The 24,081-nt window shown below is 46.7% G+C and overlaps 2 protein-coding genes across 2 annotated transcripts in view; both read right to left on the minus strand.

Annotated features, from left to right (window-relative positions):
• Positions 1–24,081, minus strand: part of LOC141047277 (uncharacterized) — a 1,035,999-nt gene that overhangs the window by 706,039 nt on the left and 305,879 nt on the right. The window lies entirely within an intron of this gene.
• The window catches only part of LOC141047307 (uncharacterized), a 28,783-nt gene continuing 26,105 nt past the window's right edge, over positions 21,404–24,081 (minus strand). Inside the window, exon 6 of the mRNA XM_073542367.1 lies at positions 21,404–22,816. Within this exon, the coding sequence (XP_073398468.1) occupies positions 21,459–22,816 (1,358 nt within the window). The 3' untranslated portion in view covers positions 21,404–21,458. The remainder of the gene's footprint in view (positions 22,817–24,081) is intronic.

Consider the following 24,081-nt stretch of genomic DNA (forward strand, 5'->3'; position numbering starts at 1 on the left):
CCCCGCCCAATTCCACGGCCTCTTCCAACAGCCTTCCTCATTTTTGGTAGAAATGTAGACAAAATCCAACAAACTATATAGTATGTAAAACAAGGTACAAGATGTCTATAGGACAGGGGAGATTTTGAATTTCTGCACACACTTTTGGACACTGGACACTTTTGGATTGTGTGAGGCCCAATGAATATCTGAGCGCTATGTGACAGGCTCGATGGCACAGCTGTGACCTAAGTGACTAGAGGATAAGTGAGATTTTGAATCTCTGCACACACTTTTGAACACTGGACACTTTTGGATTGTGTGAGGCCCACTGATATCTGAGCGCTATGTGACAGGCTCGATGGCACAGCTGTGACCTAAGTGACTAGAGGATAAGTGAGATTTTGAATCTCTGCACACACTTTTGGACACTGGACACTTTTGGATTGTGTGAGGCCCAATGAATATCTGAGCGCTATGTGACAGGCTCGATGGCACAGCTGTGACCTAAGTGACTAGAGGATAAGTGAGATTTTGAATCTCTGCACACACTTTTGGACACTGGACACTTTTGGATTGTGTGAGGCCCAATGAATATCTGAGCGCTATGTGACAGGCTCGATGGCACAGCTGTGACCTAAGTGACTAGAGGATAAGTGAGATTTTGAATCTCTGCACACACTTTTGGACACTGGACACTTTTGGATTGTGTGAGGCCCAATGAATATCTGAGCGCTATGTGACAGGCTCGATGGCACAGCTGTGACCTAAGTGACTAGAGGATAAGTGAGATTTTGAATCTCTGCACACACTTTTGGACACTGGACACTTTTGGATTGTGTGAGGCCCAATGAATATCTGAGCGCTATGTGACAGGCTCGATGGCACAGCTGTGACCTAAGTGACTAGAGGATAAGTGAGATTTTGAATCTCTGCACACACTTTTGGACACTGGACACTTTTGGATTGTGTGAGGCCCAATTAATATCTGAGCGCTATGTGACAGGCTCGATGGCACAGCTGTGACCTAAGTGACTAGAGGATAAGTGAGATTTTGAATCTCTGCACACACTTTTGGACACTGGACACTTTTGGATTGTGTGAGGCCCAATGAATATCTGAGCGCTATGTGACAGGCTCGATGGCACAGCTGTGACCTAAGTGACTAGAGGATAAGGGAGATTTTGAATCTCTGCACACACTTTTGGACACTGGACACTTTTGGATTGTGTGAGGCCCAATGAATATCTGAGCGCTATGTGACAGGCTCGATGGCACAGCTGTGACCTAAGTGACTAGAGGATAAGTGAGATTTTGAATCTCTGCACACACTTTTGGACACTGGACACTTTTGGATTGTGTGAGGCCCACTGATATCTGAGCGCTATGTGACAGGCTCGATGGCACAGCTGTGACCTAAGTGACTAGAGGATAAGTGAGATTTTGAATCTCTGCACACACTTTTGGACACTGGACACTTTTGGATTGTGTGAGGCCCACTGATATCTGAGCGCTATGTGACAGGCTTGATGGCACAGCTGTGACCTAAGTGACTAGAGGATAAGTGAGATTTTGAATCTCTGCACACACTTTTGGACACTGGACACTTTTGGATTGTGTGAGGCCCACTGATATCTGTGCGCTATGTGACAGGCTCGATGGCACAGCTGTGACCTAAGTGACTAGAGGATAAGGGAGATTGGATTGCTTTTAAAAAAGCAGTTTGCGGAGCAGTGGGTAAACAGCAATGCCAGCCTGTCAGGAAGCCTTAAAAGGCAGCCCAACAACCAACACCACTGATACACCACAATATAGCCTCCCCTTGCACTGCACACACAGTGACTGGTGTGTTGTGCAGCTCAAATTGCTATCAGCAGCAGAAGCAGTTTTTTTTTCTTCTCAGCAGGACAAAAAAAAAATTGGGATTGCTTTTAAAAAAGCAGTTTGAGGCCCAATGAATATCTGAGCGCTATGTGACAGGCTCGATGGCACAGCTGTGACCAAAGTGACTAGAGGATAAGGGAGATTGGATTGCTTTTAAAAAAGCAGTTTGCGGAGCAGTGGGTAAACAGCAATGCCAGCCTGTCAGGAAGCCTTAGAAGGCAGCCCAACAACCAACACCACTGATACACCACTATATAGCCTCCCCTTGCACTGCACACACAGTGACTGGTGTGTTGTGCAGGCCAAATCGCTAGCAGCAGAAGGAGTTTTTTGGTCTTCTTCCCTGCCTAACGCTCTCCCTACAGAATCAGCAGCAACCTCTCCCTATACTGAGATCGGCAGAAGTAAGATGGCGGTCGGCGTGCACGCCCTTTTATACCCCCTGTGACGCCCACCAAAGCAAGCCAATCACTTGCATGCCCTTCTGAAAGATGGTGGTGACCCGTGCCTATGTCATCACGTTGCCCACAGTGTCCGTGGATCCTGATTGGCTGAAAAAGAGCGCAAAACAAACTTTTGAAACGCGACTTTGGTGCGTAAGTCGCCGACCTCGTGGCCGACCTCATCCTAGGGTCGGGTTTCGTTTCATGAAACCCGACTTTGCCAAAAGTCGGCGACTTTTGAATTTTTTCGACCCGTTTCGCTCAACTCTAGTTATGGGTTCATACGGTACCTCGCCACTGGTCAAAAGGTGTATCTGAATGTGACTTCCATCTGTCACGGCCGTGCTTTGCAGGAAGGAGACTGGGTCTCTTATTACAAGGAGTACTGCCCCCGAGGCTACTACGCCATTGCAGTGATCGCTTGTCCTGAAGACAACGTGCCCCCGTAAAAGGACTCGCAGAGACACCCCAAGAATCCCGGGACTTCACGGCTGTGGAGTCCCTTGCTGAGTTGGTGGAACACCGGCCGTCAGGAAATGACCCGGACTACCAGGAATTCGACGTACCGTTGTGCAGTTCACAGGACAGTTCTACGTCCATGTTAATAGAAATGTTTTTTTTTTTTTAAAGATGTTTTCTCCTGACTCAGCGGGGACGCATACGGAGAAGTACTTATGTCAAAGGAAGGGGGAGTATGCCTGTTTTGTTTTTATGTTGGTTTAATGAAAAAGTAAAAGAAAAAAAAAATTATGGGTTACTTATGCTATTAGAAAGTTGGTTTAATGTATAATGTGCATAAGAAATATACAACAGGTCCCGGGTATGGGGGTCTGTGTGACAGAGGGTCTGTGTGACTGAGAAGCCAACCATGACTTGTTTTAAAGTGAAGGATAAAGAGATGGAAGATATGGAATCAGACAGTGGTCCCAAGCCAGGTCCCTGACACCATGGACACCCCAGAAGAATAGGCGGATGCTGACAATGACCTGGTAGGCATAAGGCCCTGTCATGGCATTCCGGACAGTTGAGGGTGACAGAAGGGGAGAGTAGTGGGAGGTACACACCGTAGAGAAATCCGGGTGTACCTAGCACAACTGGAAAGAAGTTGTCATGAGGCGTGCACGCCGGCGAGTAGCAGTAGGCTGCTCGGAGCATGGTGCTCCCGGTTAGGTTCGGCCCCTGCGTATGGCGGGTTTGACCCAACAACCAGTCCAACAACAGACAGTAGGAAAGCTACAGAACAACGAAGGTAGGGAATACGATGGTCGAGGACGACAATAGTCAAAGGAAGGGCGAGTGTGGGGAAGGTGACCTGATGGACAGACTTGTCAGTAAGAAGAAGGGATGGTTTGTGCACTGCAGGCGTATGTTTATAATTACACTGAGGTTGTCAGGGAGACAGCCAATAAACTCGGACCTGTTGTACCTACAATCTGCCGCCATCTCATGTCTTTATCGTCTGTTCGCGGTGAGCAGGGGACCACCCCCAGTCCGGCCCACCCTACTACAACACCAACATGACGGAAGTTGCCAGTCCAACTGTTAGGTCTTCCTGAGTCTGGTTATTTTTTAAAGACTCTGCCGATAACCCCAAACAGGAGATTTGCAACACCTGACATGCCAGCATTAGCAGGAGTAGCAAAACTACCAGCCTTCCCACCACCAGCATGATCAGGCACATGGCAGCAAAGCACCCGACTTTGTGGACCCAACCCCAGGCTCTAGGAACAGTGTCCGTGGGTGACACCACAGCTTCTTCCACTGTTGGGCGTGAAAACCAATGCCCTGTCCACGGTGCAAGCAAAATTGCCTCCTGCCCTGCATCTGCCGTTGCCCACAGTCAAATAGCACCATCATCAAGCACGTCCACGTCCTTGTCCCAGCGCAGCCTTCAGTTGTCCATACCCCAGTCATTGGAAGGTAAGTGGAAATACGCAGCCAACATCTCACAGGCCACAGTACTCAATTCTCATATTTCTCATTTGCTTGTGCTCAAAATGTTGCCTTTTAGCCTCGTGTCCCCAGCTGCCAATATTTCTATGGCTGTGCCGTCCCAGCATTATACAAGCACATGTCCCTCAACATTACCTGTGCCCACAACAATGCAGTTACTGGGAAAGTACACCTATCCACGGACACGTGGACAAGTGCTTGTGGCCAGGGATGGTACATCTCACTGACGGCACACTGGGTTAACATATTGGAAGCCGGGACTCAGTCAGACCTTGCAATGGAACATGTCCTTCCAACGCCCTACTTCAATCAGGGTTGCCCCAACTGTGTACAGCTCCTGCACCTCCTCCTCCTCTTCAGTCTCCATCTCTGAAATGAGCACATCAGTCACAAGCTGGAAGCACTGCAGCACTGCCAAAGCCAAGCGGCAACAGGCTCTGCTGAAGCTAACTTGCTTAGGTGACAAACCGCACAATGCTGAAGAGTTGTTGACAGAGCTGAAAGAGCAGGCAGATCTGTCATGTGTGTCTGACAATGCAAAATCTCCAGCCAGGCATGGTTGTGTGTGACAATGGCAGGAACCCGGTGGCAGCTCTGAGGCAAGGTGAACTGACACATGTACCATGCCTGGCCCATGTGCTTGTTGTTCAACGTTTTCTAAAAAGCTACCCGGAGCTGCCGGATCTGCTGGTGAAAGTACGCTGCCTGTGAATAAGTTAAAAAAAAAAAGTTGTAGTCAGCTTACCCGTCTGCAAAGCAATCCCCAAGCCTGCCAATGCCCAGCACGGACTGTGGTGAGCATCCACATGAATTAGGAGCAAGAGGAAGAGAAAAAAGTGATCCAGCTGGAGACGGAGGCGGCTGCAATTTACAAAGCTTTATTGGACAACTTAAAAATATGTTGGTTCTTTAAAAATTTCTTATAGCAAACACCAAGCACACCAGTGAGGAGGATCAACGCGTTTCAACTAAAAAATAGTCTTAGTCATGATCACTTTTTTCTCTTCCTACGCTGCCTGTGTGCCCATTTTAGAAAGTCAGCTACAGCTTCAGCCACCCATGCCCATGCTTCAGCAGCGATTGAAAATTCTGGCTCACCAACTGGTGTGTGATGTCCCCACGCACTGGAACTCTACACTGCATATGTTGGTAAAGGATTTGTGAACAGAAGCGGGCAGTTGTTGAATACCAGCATCAACAAGGCCGTAGGTTTTCAGGTTTGACTCCACACATAAGACTTCAGGAGTGGACATGGATGTCAGAGATATGTAACATCCTCAAAAACTTTGAGGAGTCCACCAAGATGGTGAGCAGTGATGACACGATAATTTTCGTCACCATCCCGCTCATCTGCATGCCAAAAAGCTTTCTGCTCACAATGAAAGATGCATTGCAGGCGGAGCACGAGGACCTGGATCAAGGAACCATACAGCGTAATTACACACAGCCCAGCCTCATGTCATCCCAACGTGGATTGGTTTGCAATGAGGAAGAGGAGGAGGAAGAACAGGAGCTACTTTCATGAGCTATAGACAGGACTACAACCACAACTGTCATACCGTCTGTTCAGCGTGGATGGCCTGAAGACAGGGAAGAAGAGGAAGAGGAACACTAGTTGTTACCCAATATTTTGACAATTCGAGGGTCACGAGAAAGGCAGCGCAACATACAGTCAGCCATGCATGCCTGTAACCAGTCTGGCATGCATGGCTGACTGTATGTTGCGCTGCCTTTCTCGTGACCCTCGAATTGTCAAAATATTGGGTGACAACTAGTGTTGAGCGACTTTTGGTTTTTTTTGGTCGAGTTTCGTTTCATGAAACTCGACTTTTCCAAAAGTCGGGTCGAGCAAAATCGGCCAAATATAGGGAAAAGTCGGGGTCGTCCCGAAACACGAAACCCAATGTAAGTCAATGGAGAATTAAAGTCGGCAGTGAGAGGAGGACAGGAAACACACCAACAGTGCCCATTTGAATGCCAAAAGCATTAATTCTTGTTACTGAAGCTTGTCAACCTTAATTAACTTCATAATACTAGTTACGCACTGAAAAATGGGGGTTTTTGGCTACAGTTGTTGGGGGGGGAGGGCTGGCTCCAGGTTTTCGTGGGCCCAGGGCCAAAGAGCGCCCCTTTAACACATACCACAACTCATGATGCTCCGATACGGCAGAGAAATAGCAGTATAGTACAATGAAAAATACTTCACTTCTTACATCTCATGACTGATATCCATTTTAAATTCTCCAATACCTCCAAAAACGGACAGTATATAACTCCATACAGTATTATGGCCAGCGCTTAGTGCGCTATACAGAGTAATGAGGCCCATATATTTCTCCATACGGAATCATTATTCCCATATAATGTTTCAAACCGTATATGATGAGCTCCACATAATGCTACAGTATATGTTGGTCCCAATGGATGAAGCTCCACTGTCTTATGGGCCCAAATAATGCTCCATATATAATGGGCCCCATTTCTACTGCTCTAGTGTATAATGGGCCCTGTAAATGCTGCTCCAGTGTCTGATGTCCACCTTTGGAATGCTCCAATTTATGGTGGGCCCCATATATCATTCACCAGAGTATAGTGCTCCCCAAAAATTGCTGTCCCAACATTGAAAACAATTACATAAGTCTCCTTGCTAGGGAATCCCTGCACTACTCTGAACTCCTTGTCGTCCCGATCTTCCATCTCACTGCACTTGGCTGTTTAGGCCCTCCCACCGGCAGAGACACTTTTGCGTACTATGCGGTGCCCTGTGCCAATGCCATCGCCCATGAGTATGCCCCCCCACCTGCTCAAGGAACCTGCACTTTCATCTGCACCTTCCTCTTTGTCACCATGTAAGGTGGTATAGTATGCGGGAAGGGGAACCTGAGTTTCCTCTGGGTCAGATTCTGGCTGTGTAGAGTGCGAGGGGAATGTAGTGGTCTGGGTCAATGTACCAGTAGCATCATCCAGCAGTGGCTGGGCCTCAGTGCACTTGTGGCGTCCCCAAGAGTACGGTCGCCACTGTGGCATTGCCTTCCTCTAGGGAGTGTGTTGTCAAGCTTGGGAGCAACGAAGGATCTCTCTAGCAGTGAAACCAACACACAACACATTTCCCACTCCAGGCCAGCAGGGAGACCTCTGAACCTGACTGGTGAGGAGCTGCTCTCTGTGGTCGGGAGGAGGTAAGTTAGGGCACTCTGTGCAGGGAAGGGGAAGTGTGTGGATGTCAGAAGGGGAGCTGGAGGATGAGCAGAGTTAAGGCTCACTCCTAGCTGGAGCGCATGGTCCGGATTCCGGTCTCTGAGTTTGCAGGGACACTGACGTTCCTGCAGCAGAAACCGGGGGAAGTAGCAGCTATAAATGCTCTGTACCCAACTAAGGCTCGGAGGCCCCAGCATCGACGTGTGCGAGGCAGAAGGAAAAGGCTACAGCTGTCTGCCATACAAGTAAAGTCTGAGGAACATCTGTTAGACAGGAGGCGTTTCAGTGAACCACGGTCCTGTGAGTGCTTCCCCCACAAGCGCTATAAAAGAGACGTTCAGGAAGGTACATGTTGGCGGAGTGTTGGAAGGGAGCTTTCCATTCTGGTCCCGGAGGTTGGCGGAGGTCCTGACCCGGAGGACACAGCACGGAGGCAGGCATCTGTGTAACCTGCAGACTGTGAGTAAAGCTTTGGAACTGCATGCTCTGGTGTCCTACAGTTATTCCAGCACCGCTACATCTGGGTACCAGCACCTACACCGCCTGTGCCTTTCCCCCATCACTACATCTACACTTCCCTGGGACTCCAGCTCCACCTGTGGGGAGCTTCACCATCTTTGCTGCACAACACCATCAGTCCCAGAGGATCTGCATGCAGCGTCGGCCTAACATCTATGTTGCCGAACACCACAGGTGGCGTCAAACTATCTATATAAACTCTTTACCATTATACCACGTCATTTACATGGGCGCCCAGGGCCACCGTCCGGGTCACCGCTGCTGTGACACATCCCACTGACAACGGCCCGGTACCGAGTACCCCACAGCCCTGGGAGGGCGACCCATATGCCGACTGCTGATTGGGCGGCGTTATTCCCACGAACCTCCAAACAGCGTCCCTGAAGGCAAAATTTTTGGTTTCCGGGGGCAGTATGATTGCAAAGCTGAACCTTAAAGGAATGTCCAAAAGGGCACCACCAGGAGTGAAGCCTGTGGCTTAATTGGACAGCACCCGGGAAACCACTACCATACAAGCTACAGAAAAGATGGACAGATTGCAAGCTTTGTCGATTCTGTGTGTGGTGTGGTATGTCCATTTGTAGTTGTGCTAGCGATTTCTCAGCTTTATTCCGTTAACGTCCGAGACTCCGGCATGGACCCGCGGTACGCGTCAAGCTTACTAGAGGGATACGCGAGGCTGTGGCACGTGAGATTGAGCAATAACAGGTCTAGCATTCCAGTACATGTCCGGGGCTGCATGCACGCTACACTGAAAGGACCAGCTTTTGTCGCTTACAGGTGCAGATAACCTGCTGAACTCCGTTACTGATGGGGATCTGGGATTCAGATTATTCCCCGCGAATGATGATTTCCCAGTAAGTTCAGGTCAACCGCAATTCCGGAGTTAGGCCTAACCGTCATTCCTGAAAAAATTACGTGTCCAAACCACAGGTGCTGTAGCTTGCTTAACAGCTCGGCAGCCGTTCTCAGGCCCAGTATGGATTCAACAACATTGTAGAAAGTTGATAAAGGGTACAGTTTCACCGGATAACATGTATATATGTAGCCTAGTTTACACATTAAAAATATATGTCTATAGATCAGGAGGCAGACTCAGATGTTCTCAGGCCCAGTATGGATTTGTCCAGATTGTAAAAAGTTGAGAAATGGTACTTTATCACTGGATAGCAGGTATATATAGCATAGTTTAAACATGTAAAATCTCCGTGTTCTCAGTATGGATTACACAGCAATCTAAAAAGTGGAAAAAAGGAAATGCATTTGAGGAGTACACAACTATATACTTTTGGTGTTATTTTTAAATCTTCATATATATTTCTGTCTCAGTAATACAGTCCAGCCTCTCCGCAAAAGGAAATGAGATGCATACAATTAGTGACATAAAGGCTATTGATGCAGAAATCTAGGAATTATTATTCACGGGAAAAACTTCCGTCACAATTCTCATAGGCGATGCTGACCCTCAATTAATTTGTGTGTTGAGAGAGTGAAAACATTTTTTTGTGAATAAAGTCTTGCTGTATCGCACTTCCGTTGATTCCATCACTGTTACTCATCTCAATCCAATTTTTATCACATGGAGCGATGTAGACATGGTGCTCACTGGCTATCATGATCTGTCACGTAACTTTGGAGTGCAAAAGACAGAAGCCACAGGCCATAGGCGATTCTATTTGATTGGCATGAGAGGGCACATTTTGAAATGTGCGCCGGAATGTCACACGTTTGTGAGTAGGAAAACTGTGAAAGCTGATGATAAACCACCACTGCATGTAATTGTGAGTCGACGTCCATAAGAAATGGAAGCCATTGATCATCTGGAGCTAGAGCCTGGCCAGCAGGACAGGGCATAGCTACATCTTAACCATCATATTTCAGTTCAATCAATTTGTAGTAGCAGTCCCAGTGAAGGATTTGACAGCACAGACTAAACAGCGGAGGAGCAGGGAGAGGTAAACATTGCAAATGCTGGGGCCCTGCCCAAGCAAGGGGGGCACACTTGTGGGCGTCGGTACTGGCACTGGGCCCCTCATAGTACGGCGGTGTGTCTGACGGCGGGTGTGCACCACCACTGTCAGAGACACTTGATTGCACTATGAGGGACCCTATGCCAGTGCCCGCGCCCAAGAGTCGGCCTACCCACCTGTCCAGGGCAACGGCACTCGCACGGTTTTGTGCGCTAGGTGGTGACCCCGGCCATGGGGGGGGCCGCCCACTTAGGGAGGTTTACAAAGTGGCATATGTAGATGTGGGTCATTCAGCTGCTGCAAAAGGTGAAATAGGTCAAGTTCGCGGAATAGGAGGAGGACCAAAGCAAGCCGTTTTTCTGGCAACCTATGTGTCATCAAGGGAAGGTGGGACAAAATCCTTGGAAACCCTTGCATGGTTCATTTTAATGAAGGTTAGATCATCCACATTTTGGGTTGACAGACGGGTCCTTTTTTCTGTCAGGATTGATCCAGCTGCACTGAAGACTCTTTCCGATAGCACACTTGCAGCTGGGCAAGCGAGCTCCTGTAAGGCATATTGTGCCAATTCAGGCCAGGTGTCCAGTTTAGCGGCCCAATAGTCAAAGGGGAATGACCTGTGCGGGAGAACATCGATATGGGAGGAAAAGTAGTTGTTAACCATAGTTGACAACTGCTGTCTCCTGTCACTTTCCATCGATGCTGTATTAACAGTTGTGTGAGCGGTCCGTGAAAAATCAGTCCACAACATTGTCATGAAACCCCTGTCTCCAACGCCACTCCTGCTGTGTGCACCACCAACACCTCTGCCAAGATGCCCCCGGCCCGTACGGCTAATGTGAGAACCATCACCGCTGCTGTGTGCTGGGAATGCCTCAACCAACCGGTTAACCAGAGATGCTTGTTTAGTAGCCAATATTAGGTCAAGATTCTCCTGTGGCATGATGTTTTGTAGTTTGCCTTTATAGCGTGGATCCAGGATGCTGGCCAACCAGTAGTCGTCATCGTTCATCATTTTGGCAATGCGTGGGTCCCTTTTTAGGATCTGCAAGGCATAATCTGACATGTGGGCCAATGTTCCTGGAGTCAATGATGCACTGCGAGTGCTGGGTGGAGGAGCACTTTCTGGCAAATCCACATCCCTCCAGTCACGCACAAACCCTGTACCAGACCTTGCCACGCCAACATTTTCACTTGCCCCACGAGATGCATCCTCCTCCCCTAAGTAATCATCCCCATCATCATCCTCCTCTTCTTCCTCCAACTCGTCCAGGAGAGGTCCCTGAGCAGACAATGGCTGAATGTCATCAAGGATTCCCTCCACCTCTTCCTCCTTGTCAACATTGGCTGCAGACGCCTGCTCCTTAAGATGCGTCAAAGTTTGCATGAGCAGACGCATAAGTGGGATGCTCATGCTTAGGATGGCGTCGTCTGCGCTTACCAGCCGTGTGCATTCCTCAAAACACTGAAGGACTTTACAGAGGTCTTTCAGCTTCGACCACTGCACACCTGTCAACTCCATGTCTGCTCTCAAAGTGCCTGGCCGTGTATCCTCCCACAAATGCATTATGGCCTGCCTCTGCTCGCACAGCCGCTCAATCATGTGCAGGGTGGAGTTCCACCTTGTTGCAATGTCGATAATGAGGCAGTGGTTGGGAAGGTGGAGCAATCGCTGCAGCTTCTGCATACGAATGGAGTGTACAGGCGACCGGCAGATGTGCGCGCACAGTCTTCGCACCTTCTGGAGCAGGGCTGTTAACTCCGGATAATTATTGAGGAAGCACTGCACCACCAGGTTCAAGGTGTGAGCCAAGCGAGGTATGTGGCTGAGTTTTGAAAGGGCTATGGCTGCCACAAAATTCCGGCCGTTATCACTAACTACCTTGCCTGCCTCAAGATGTACACTGCCCAGCCATGACTCAATTTGTCGCTAAAAGTACTCGGCCAGCACCTCGGCGGTGTGTCTGTCGCCCAAACACTTCACCTGCAACACAGCCTGCTGACGCTTTCCACTAGCTGCTCGATAGGGGGACACCTCATGTGCAACAGTGGCAGCTGCAGATGGAGTGCTCGTACGACTGCGCTCTGTGGATGAGCTTTCGCTTCTGGAGGAGGAGGAGGAGGGTCGAATGCCTACAGCCAACTGTTTCCTATACCGTGGGCTAGGCAGCACTGTCCCACCACCGCTGTCCCCTGTGGACCCTGCATCCACCACATTAACCCAGTGTGCAGTGATGGACACGTAACGGCCCTGGCCATGCCGACTGGACCATGCATCAGTTGTGAGGTGCACCTTTCCACTCACTGACTGCTTGAGTGCATGGACAATGCGGTCTTTCACATGATGGTGGAGGGCTGGGATGGCTTTGCGAGAGAAGTGGAGACTGGGTAGGTCATAGCGTGGTACTGCATAGGCCATGAGTTTGCGGAAAGCTGCGCTTTCCACCAACCGATAGGGCATCATCTCTAACGAGATTAGTTTGGCAATGTGGGCGTTCAAACCCAGTGTATGCGGATGACAGACTGAGTACTTTCTTGACCTACTCATAGTGTCTGGGAGGGTGAGCTGGACTTGAGAGCTGCATATGGTGAAAGTAGCGGTGGACAGGGCGGACTGAGAGAGGGTTGATGATGGTGATGGAGTTGGTGTTCTTTCTGATGGCCTAGATTCAGTCTTTTGTTGATATAACAGTGGGATTCCCTGACTGCTGTGGCCTTGCAACGACACCTCAACATTTGCTGCTGTGCTAACCGGTGGGCTTATAGTGGGGGAAACAATGTAGCGTTGCTGACTACCTTCTTTGTGATCAGTTGCACATGTGGTACTTGAGGTTTGGTGTTGTGTCCACGCTTGCAAGTGCATGCTGGTTAAATCTCTAAGCATGCAACTGGTATTCAAATTTTTCAGATTTTTCCCTCGGCTAAAGGTCTTTACGCACTTCTTACAGATAACCTTGGCCTGATCATGAGGATTTTGTTCAAAAAAGTGCCACACTGCATTCTTCCTACTTTGGCAGACATTTTGCGGCCTATCACGCTGTGATATTTTGACCCTCTGGACAAGCTGTCCAGCAACTCTTTTGATTTTTGGAACCTGTCTTTGGAGTGCTCTGGGCCTGCCAGATAACAGCTGTTGCGATGTCGATGTCTGCTGTGGATGCTCCTCCTCCTCATCTGAGCTATTGGAAGCAGCACCCTCTTACCCCAATGGATGCCAATCTGGGTCAACAACTGGGTCATCCATCACCTCCTCTTCAATGTCATGTGCACCTTCCTCTGTGTCACCGTGTATGGTGGTATAGTGTGCGGGAAGGGGCACCTGAGTCTCATCAGGGTCAGAATCTGGCTCTGTACACTGCGAGGACAATGTAGTGCTCTGAGTGAATGTACCAGCAGAATTATCTATCAGTGGCTGTGCATCAGTGCACGCCATGTCAGATTCATCTTGGCCTGGGTAATTCACCATTTCACTTGATAATCCAGGCATGGTATGTGAAAACAGCTCCATGGAGTAATCAGTAGTATGGCCTGCGTCATCCTTCAATCTTGGTTGGGGTGAAGGACACAAGGAAAGGTGTGGTTCATGAACATGAGCCTCCAATGACGACTCAGTGCTTTTATTTTTTACAACTTCAGAAGAGGAGGTGATAGAGCTGGAGGCTGAGTCAGAAATGTAAGACAAAACTTTTTCCTGAAGCTCTAGCTTTAAAAGCGGTTTGCCAACTCCTTGAAAACTAAGCCTTCGAGGCCTTGTGGAGCCAGACGATGATGCAGGCTCAACACCTCCTGCATTCGGTCCTATTTTGCTTTTGCCACTACCATCAGATCCACCACCAACACCATCATTACCAGCTGCCAACCCCCGCCCAATTCCACGGCCTCTTCCACCAGCCTTCCTCATTTTTGGCAGAAATATAGACAAAATCCAACAAACTATATAGTAATGTAAAACAAGGTACAAGGTGTCTATAGGACAGAGGAGATTTTGAATTTCTGCAGACACTTGTGGACACTGGACACTTTTGAATTGTGTGAGGCCCACTGAATATCACAGCGCTATGTCACTGGCTCGATGTCGCAGGTGTGAAAAATGTCACTAGAGGATAACAGAGATTTTGAATTTCAGCACACACTTGTGGACACTGGACACTTTTGGATTGTGTGAGGCCCACTGAATATCACAGCGCTATGTCACAGGCTCGATGTCGCAGGTGTGAAAAATGTCACTAGAGGATAACGGAGATTTTGAATTTCAGCACACACTTGTGGACACTGGACACTTTTGGATTGTGTGAGGCCCACTGAATATCACAGCGCTATGTCATAGGCTCAATGTCGCAGGTGTGAAAAATGTCACTAGAGGATAACGGAGATTTTAAATTTCAGCACACACTTGTGGACACTGGACACTTTTGGATTGTGTGAGGCCCACTGAATATCACAGCACTATGTCACTGGCTCGATGTCGCAGGTGTGAAAAATGTCACTAGAGGATAATGGAGATTTTGAATTTCAGCACACACTTGTGGACACTGGACACTTTTCGATTGTGTGAGGCCCACTGAATATCACAGCGCTATGTCACTGGCTCAATGTCGCAGGTGTGAAAATTGTCACTAGAGAATAACGGAGAATTTGAATTTCAGCACACACTTGTGGACACTGGACACTTTTGGATTGTGTGAGGCCCACTGAATATCACAGCGCTATGTCACAGGCTCAGTGTCGCAGGTGTGAAAAATGTCACTAGAGGATAACGGAGATTTTGAATTTCAGCACACACTTGTGGACACTGGACACTTTTGGATTGTGTGAGGCCCACTGAATTCACAGCGCTATGTCACTGGCTCGATGTCGCAGGTTTGAAAAATGTCACTAGAGGATAACGGAGATTTTGAATTTCAGCACACACTTGTGGACACTGGACACTTTTGGATTGTGTGAGGCCCACTGAATATCACAGCGCTATGTCACAGGCTCAATGTCGCAGGTGTGAAAATTGTCACTAGAGGATAACGGAGATTTTGAATTTCAGCACACACTTGTGGACACAGGACACTTTTGGATTGTGTGAGGCCCACTGAATATCACAGCGCTATGTCACAGGCTCAATGTCGCAGGTGTGAAAAATGTCACTAGAGGATAACGGAGATTTTGAATTTCAGCACACACTTGTGGACACTGGACACTTTTGGATTGTGTGAGGCCCACTGAATATCACAGCGCTATGTCACAGGCAGAAATTGGCTCATGTATGACAAACTACAAGGTGTATAAAGAATTGGGCAGAATAGGAATGTCCCTAGAGTGTAGGTCTGTAAGAACGGCACAAGTCCTCGACTTATCCTTACAGAGTGACACACAGATAGCTTCACTGTGGCCGTGATAACAGCCGTTACACGGTACTGAGAGAGGAGCGTGCACGTACACGGCTGTCAGGTGTACGTAAAATTGTCAAGCTCCGTGTTTTTTAAGTATACGGACTGACACACTCTGTCTCTCTATAGTTTTGAATGTGATCAAACAGCAAATATATTTAACTGTTTGAAAGCTAGACAAAACTAGAAGGTGCAGGTCTGTAAGAACGGAACATGTCCTCGACTTATTCTTACAGAGTGACACACAGATAGCTTCACTGTGGCTGTGATAACAGCCGTTACACGGTACTGTGTGAGGAGTGTGCACCGCTGTATGGTGTGAAAAAATGCACGCTCAGTACCTCACCAGGACAAAAAAAAAATTGGGATTGCTTTTAAAAAAGCAGTTTGCAGAGCAGTGTGTAAACAGCAATGCAGCCGTCAGGAAGCCTTAGAAGGCAGCCTAACAACCAACACCGCTGATCCAGCAAAATATAGCCTCCACTTGCACTGCACACACAGTGACTGGTGTTGTACAGGCAAAATCGCTAGCAGCAGAAGCAGTTTTTGGTGTCTTCTTCCCTGCCTAACGCTCTCCCTACAAAATCAGCAGCAGCAGCAGCTCTCCCTATTCTGAGATCAGCATGAGTAACATGGCGGTCGGCGTGCACGCCCTTTTATACCCCCTGTGACGCCCACCAAAGCAAGCCAATCACTTGCATGCCCTTCTGAAAGATGGTGGTGACCCCTGCCTATGTCATCACGTTGCCCACAGTGTCCGTGGATCCTGATTGGCTGAAAAAGAGCGCAAAACAAACCTTTTGAAACGTGACTTTGGCGTTTAAGTCGCCGACCTCGTGGCCGACCTCATCCTAGGGTCGGGTTTCGTTTCATGAAACCCGACTTTGCCAAAAGTCGGCGACTTTTGAAATGTTTTGACCCGTTTCGCTCAACTCTAGTAACAACAGTCATTACTGGCTAGTAACACTTTTAGACCCACGCTACAAGAAGAACTTTCAATCTCTTGTTCCAGAGGCAAACAGGTGTACCAAAATTGTGCAGTACCAGAGGGCCATTGTTGCAGAATTATTTTAAAAACTCCCTGGCGGCAGAGATAACAGTTCGTTGGCCAACCAAGGAGGACAGGTGAGAGACACAACTCCAATCCAGCAGAGGCATGCGAACAATGGCAAAGTTATGGGACAGTTTTCTCAGACCCTCCCATTGCAGGCACGGGGTAATCTCACAAGGAATGCAATGTTTTCTAAGATGCTGAGGGAGTACCTTGCTGACCGTGCCAACGTCCTCTGTGATTCCTCTGTGCCTTTTAACTATTGGGTATCCAAGCTGGACATGTGGCATGAACTGGCTCTCTAAGCCCTGGAGGTCCTGGCTTGCCCTGCCGCTAGCGTTTTGTCAGAGCGGGTTTTTAGTGTCGCTGGCGGAATTATCACAGATAAGTGCATTCGCCTTTCAATGGAAAATGCAGACAGGCTAAGGTTAGTTTCACATTAGCGTTTACGGTCGCAGCGTTGGGCTGCGCACGGCCGCCGCTAAGCCCCGCCCCCTGCCGCTCCTCCGCCGGTAGCTCCGCCTACAGATGCATGACGCTGCATGCGTCCTGCATCCCCTATCTTTAGCACTGGGGACACAGGCCAAGCGCAGTATGCGTTTGGCGGCACATGCGTCCCTTTGACGCTGCGCGGAGCGCACCAAATTGCAACTTGTTGCGTTTGGCGCTGGTCAGCGCAGCATCAAAAGGACGCATGCGCCGCCAAATGCATACTGTGCACGGCCTGCGTCCCCAGTGCTAAAGATAGGGGACGCAGGACGCATGCAGTGTCATGCGTCTGTAGGCGGAGCTAGCAGTGGAGGCGCAGCAGGGGGAGGGGCTTAGCGGCAGCCATGTGCAGCCCGACGCTGGGCCGTAAACGCTATTGTGAAACTAGCTTAACGCTTATAAAAATGAACAAGGGATGTATCAGTCTGTCACTGTTAGCTTGTTTACTGTAAGTGATATCTGCAATTTGTATGCAACCCCTTCTCATGTACAGCACCATGGAATCAATGGTGCTATATAAATAAATAATAATAATAATAATTCCAAGTCTATGAGACCCGCTCCTAGAAATTGGGCCTATTTTTTAATCAGGCCTTCCTCCATGTCTCATCATCCACCGCCACTAGATCAAAAGGGTTAACGTGTTCTGTGAAGCTACAGCCAGTGTCGAATTATTAACAAGGGTGGATGGTTATGCTGTGCATAAAATACTTGTTTTAAAAAAGGTTGAGGTGTATCCCACAGGGGAAATGTTTGACAGCCCATACACTAAGTGTATGGGCATTACAAGTCTATGAGACCCTATCCTAGAAATTGGGCCTATTTTTTAATCAAGCCTTCCTCGACGTCTCATCATCCACCGCCACTAGATCAACAGGGTTAACGTGTTCCGTGCTGCTACAGCCAGTCTCGAATTCCGAACAAGGGTGGATTGGCTTTGCTGGGCATAAAATACTTGTTATGGTAAAGGTTAAGGTGTACCCCACAGGAGAAATGTTGGACAGCCCATACACTAAGTGTATGGGCATTACAAGTCTATGAGACCCCCTCCTAGAAATTGGGCCTATTTTTTAATCAAGCCTTCCTCGACGTCTCATCATCCACCGCCACTAGATCAACAGGGTTAACGTGTTCTGGACTGCTACAGACAGTATCGAATTCCGAAGAAGGGTAGGAGGTTTTGCTGGGCGTAAAATACTTGGTATGGAAAAGGTTGAGGTGTACCCCACAGGGGAAATGTTTGACAGCCCATACATTTAGTATATGGGCATTACAAGTCTAGGAGACCGGCTCCTTTTTAATAGGACATTTTTGGTTAAGAGGCCCTCCTCCATGTTTCTTCCAACGGGGGATTGGGGTTATTGGGGTGCATATGACTTGGTAGCAGGGCAGGCTTCGCAGTCAATGCATAAGAAAACAGAATGGGAGTACAAAATGAATAATGTGAAGTGGATTTTCCTGTGCCCATCCAGTACCCGGGTACAAAGGCATATTGGGGCACAGATGACTTGGCAGCAGGGCAGGCCTTGCTGTCAATGCATAAGAAAAGAGTATGGGAGTACAAAATAAATAACATGAAGTGGATTTTCCTGTGCCCATCCAGCATGTGGGTTCAAAGGTTTATTCGGGTACATATGACTTGGTAGCAGGGCAGGCCTTGCAGTCAATGCATAAGAAAACAGAATGGGAGTACAAAATGAATAATGTGAAGTGGCTTTTCCTATGCCCATCCAGTACCTGGGTTCAAAGGCATATTGGAGTGAATATGACTTAGTAGCAGGGCAGGCCTTGCAGACAATGCATAAGAAAAGAGTATGGGAGTACAAAATGAATAATGTGAAGTGGATTTTCCGGTGGCCATCCAGTACGTGGCTTGAAAAGCTTATTGGGGTGCATATAACTTTGGGGCAAGCCAGGCCTTGTATTCAATGCAACATTTTTTTCTGGACGCCCTCCTGTACCTCTCATGAAAGGGATATTGTAGTGCGTCGTAATTCTTGGCAGCCCATCCACTTACTGCATAGGCAATAACAGTTTAGGAGACCCACTGTTTAGTAATGTCCGTTTAAGAAGATTAATGCCACCTGATGACCTGGTAAAAATAGACTCTGTGACATTTAGAGTCCCTCCTTCATAAATGAAACAAGATGTGTCTGCTTATGTGTCACACAACACATGGCCAGCTGGGGTTGTTAAATGTTACAATGACATTTCCCAGTGAATGCATTTGTGTTGGTTGAAAGCAATGTTAAAGTTGAAAAACGCTTCAAAAACGCTGCGTCTGAACATAGCCCAAGTAGGGGAGGAACATTTTGGTCTGGGGTTAATTATTTTGCCTTATATACAAGTAATTAACCTGGAAAGGATTTACATTAACATATTTCCCAGCAAAATCCATTTTTTTTTTCGTTTTGGTATGTTTTTTGGTGCACCGGTAAAAATTGCATGAAACTCTGACAACATTGTTGGAAGCTGTGAACTAGGAGTCAGGAATGCTTCCAGGGGCGATCCCCATGATGTCCCTGTGTCATTTGAGCAGTGTTGACATCATTTTCAGATGTTTTTAGACATGAAAAGGCCCCCTAGGCGGATCGCGGTAAAAATGCTAGGGACTCCCATAGACTTACATTGGGCTTGGTGTTCTGTCTGAGTACCCGAGTACTCCAATTTGCTCGACCCAAACAACGAGCACCCGAGCATTTTAGTGCTCGCTCATCACTAATAGTATGTGAAAATACAGCATATAGCACTCAGGGAACACTTACCTGCTCCAGAGATCATTTCCGCATTCATACTAAATAATGGCACAGATCTCCCAGACATTATGGTTGCACATATCCCTAGTCTTTATAATGATATTGCCCTCATTCCCTGACAGACCGCAGCATGGCCATTAGTTAGAAGCTGCTAATGATCTTTGGAGCAGGTAAGTTTTCCCTGAGTGGTATATATTGGGTGGTCTGAAAACTGACAACCAATAACAAGGCTAGCACCCAAATAGAAACACAGATCACAAGATCAGTATAGAGGTGCAGATTAAGTCGAAGTCAGTGCATAAATCACGAATATCATAAGAAAAAAAAAAGCACCTAAAGAATTCAGTAGATAAAAATATATAAAGCTTTATTGAAGAGAATAACAATAATTAGACCATACGATTAGAAATGTAAAGCGATGTGACAGTGGTAAGCCAGAAGGTGGTACCACAAAAAGACTCAGGGTAGAAATCAGGCTTAGAAGTTGCAAATCATTTCACACAAAAGTGCAAGTGCATATTTACAAAGTCATAAACCCATATAAATGACCGGAACAATTGGTCACACCAGGTCAAAGGGTATGATAAAGAAGTCTAAGAAGGCTGTATACCAATGCAAAGACATAAAAGTACCTTCAAGAAAGTGTATGAAATAGTAAAATATTAGTCGCCTGGGAACATTACCTCAGACTCAGTGGTGACACCCACCCCAACTCGCGTTTCCGCGCCTTGCCTTCTTCTGGGGGAGTCCCCTGAAAGAAGGCACGGCGCCGAAACGTGCGTTGGGGTGGGTGGCACCAGTAAGTTTCAGGTAATGTTCCCAGGCAACTAATATTTTACTATTTCACACACTTTCTTGATGGTAATTTTATGTCTTTGCATTGGTATATAGACTTCTTAGACTTCGTTATCACACCCTCTGATCTGGTGTGACCAAATGTCCCGGTCATTTATATGGGTTTATGACATGTAAATATGCACTTGAACTTTTGTGTGAAATGATTTACAGCATCTAAGCCTGATTTCTACCCTGAGTCTTTTTGTGGTTCCACCTTCTGGCTTACCACTTTACATTTCAAGTCGTATGGTTTTATTATTGTTATTCTCTTCAATAAAACTTTATATATTTTTATCTATTGAATTCTTTTGGTGCTTTTTTTCTTCTTATGATGGTCTGAAAAATGAGTCTAGTCTAGGAAAATTTGTCTGCACTACTAATTGACACCTGTTACAATACCAAACTAGGGAAGTCCCTATAGGAGAAAAAACACAATAATTATACTGTATTTTCACATACTTTCTATTCCTGACTGACCGCCACTGGAGTGGCTTATAAACTTACCAAGTATATAGTTTGAAGTCTGGGGTCTGTCTATATATGGCTAGGTTTCTGACTGTTTCAAATAACATGATAGATGATTTTAGGTTTTTTTTTGTCTAGTCTTGATTGAATATAGGTCAATATTAAATAAAGTCTCCTGATGAGTCGCCTTTGGTGAGGACGACAAAAACCGTAGAAATGAGAGGCTTGGAGAGTGAGTGTGTAAATATCACCTCACCCTATATACTGAGATGTGGGTTATATGTTTTATCTATTAGTCACCTTCTGACTAACATTCAGGGGGTGAAATATGGGTATAGTTTTACATTTGGAATTAATAAAGTTTAGTTTCATCCTTTTGTAAGCAAACATGAGGAATGATAAGAGCCAACCCATTTAAGAAGATCCAAATTTTGGTTAAAGCTATTCCAACATTATGAACATAAAAAAGGCTTCTCCCCTATGTGACATATCTGATGTTTATTAACAGTTGATTTCTAAGTAAAATATTTCCCACATTAAGAAAATGAAAAAGGCTTCTCTGTGTGAGCTCTCTGGTGACTAACAAGATGTGCTTTCCGGGTAAAACATTTCCCACATTCTGAACATGAAAAAGGCTTCTCCCCTGTGTGGATTCTCTGGTGCATAATACAAGCTGATTTATGTGTAAAACATTTCCCACATTCTGAACATGAAAAAGGCTTCTCCCCTGTGTGAATTCTCTGGTGCTTAACACAAGCAGATTTACTGTTAAAACATTTCCCACATTCTGAACAGGAAAAAGGCTTCTCTCCTGTGTGAGTTATTTGATGCTCATCAAGATTCCATTTCCAAGTAAAACATTTCCCACATTCTGAACATGAAAAAGGTTTCTTTCCTGTGTGAATTCTCTGGTGCTTAACACAAGCTGATCTACTGTTAAAACATTTCCCACATTCTGAACATGAAAATGGTTTCTCCCCTGTGTGGGCTCTCTGGTGCTTAACCAAATCTGATTTTTGGTTAAAACATTTCCCACATTCTGAACATGAAAAAGGCTTCTCCCCTGTGTGAGTTCTCTGGTGGCTATGAAGATACCGTTTCTTGTTAAAACATTTCCCACATTCTGAACAGGAAAAAGGCTTCTCCCCTTTGTGAGTTCTCTGGTGAGTAACACAATCCGATTTTTGGTTAAAACATTTCCCACATTCTGAACATGAAAAAGGTTTCTCCCCTGTGTGAATTCTCTGGTGAGTAACAAAATGTGATTTATGTGCAAAACATTTCCCACATTCTGAACATGAAAAAGGTTTCGCTCCTGTGTGAATTCTCTGGTGAGCAACAAAATGTGATTTATGTGCAAAACATTTCCCACATTCTGAACATGAAAAAGGCTTCTCACCTGTGTGGGTTCTCTGGTGGTTATCAAGAACCGATTTCCAGTTAAAACATTTCCCACATTCTGAACAGGAAAAAGGTCTCTCCCCTGTGTGAGTTCTCTGGTGACTAAGAAGATGTGCTTTCCGGTTAAAAGATTTCTCACATTCTGAACATGAAAAAGGCTTCTCCCCTGTGTGGATTCTCTGGTGCATAACACAAGCTGATTTATGTGTAAAACATTTCCCACATTCTGAACATGAAAAAGACTTCTTTGCTTCCAGAGCAGTTCGTTTTTTAATGCTTATTTTGTGACTCTGATTTTCCTTAGTATTCAATAATGAATCAGGAGACAGGACCTGTTTCATAGGATCAGATGACAGATCTTTGCTTTGAATGGATGATGGTATATCTGGAGTAATGGCATTCACTTCAGTTGTATCTTGCAGGATCTCAAGATCATCACATTTAAAAACTGAAGATGTCAGCTGTTCCTCTGATCTCCTGGTACAGTCATCTGCTAAGATAAAAAGCATTATTTTTTAATAAACTATCCTTGAGTTTTATATTTTTTCTACTTAAACTGTCCATAAATATGGCAAGCTATGTAAAAAACTTTAATTATTTACCGAGACAATGACAGTTCACAGTTAGTGTTGAGCATTCCGATACCGCAAGTATCGGGTATCGGCCGATACTTGCTGTATCGGAATTCCGATACCGACTTCCGATATTTTTTCAATATCGGAATTCGGCATCGGAATCAGAAGTTCAAAGTTGATTGACAGACTGACGTCATCATGATGCGCGGTGTGTGCGCATCATGATGCGCCGTCATTTCGGGCCTTCCGGGAGTCTCTGCCGGCCTGCCGGGGGGCTGTGCCGGCCTGCCGGGGGGCTGTGTGGACTGCCCGGGGTCTGTACCGGCCTGCCGGGGGGCTGTGCCGGCCTGCCGGTGGTCTGTGCACCCTGTGGGGGTCTGTACCGGCCTGCCGGGGGGCTGTGCCGGCCTGCCGGTGGTCTGTGCACCCTGTGGGGGTCTGTACCGGCCTGCCGGGGGGCTGTGCCGGCCTGCCGGTGGTCTGTGCACCCTGTGGGGGTCTGTACCGGCCTGCCGGGGGGCTGTGCTGATGTCCGGGGGTCTGTGCAAGCATCGTCCGATGGGACTACAAGTCCCATCGGGCGATGCCTGCTACCATGACAGTGATTGACACATTAGCCAATGATGGGACAGTAGTAGTCCCATCATCCGGCTAATGTGTTAAATGTTAAAAAAAAAAAAAAAAAAAATACTACATACATACTACATGCATGCTACATACATGCTACATACATACTACATGCATGCTACATACATACTACATGCATGCTACATACATACTACATGCATGCTACATACATACTACATGCATGCTACATACATACTACATGCTACATACATACTACATGCATGCTACATACATACTACATGCTACATACATACTACATATATACTACATACATACTACATATATACTACATACATACTACATACATGCTACATACATACTGCATGCTACATACATACTACATACTACATACATACTACATGCATGCTACATACATACTACATGCATGCTACATGCATGCTACATACATACTACATGCTACATACATACCACATACATACTACATACATACTACATACTACATATATACTACATGCATGCTACATACATACTACATGCTACATACATACCACATACATACTACATACATGCTACATACTACATACATACTACATAC

The sequence above is a fragment of the Dendrobates tinctorius genome, unplaced genomic scaffold (genome assembly GCF_039654945.1).
Source record: "Dendrobates tinctorius isolate UK_male_01 unplaced genomic scaffold, ASM3965494v1 ptg000126l, whole genome shotgun sequence".
Classification (NCBI taxonomy): Eukaryota; Metazoa; Chordata; class Amphibia; order Anura; family Dendrobatidae; genus Dendrobates; species Dendrobates tinctorius.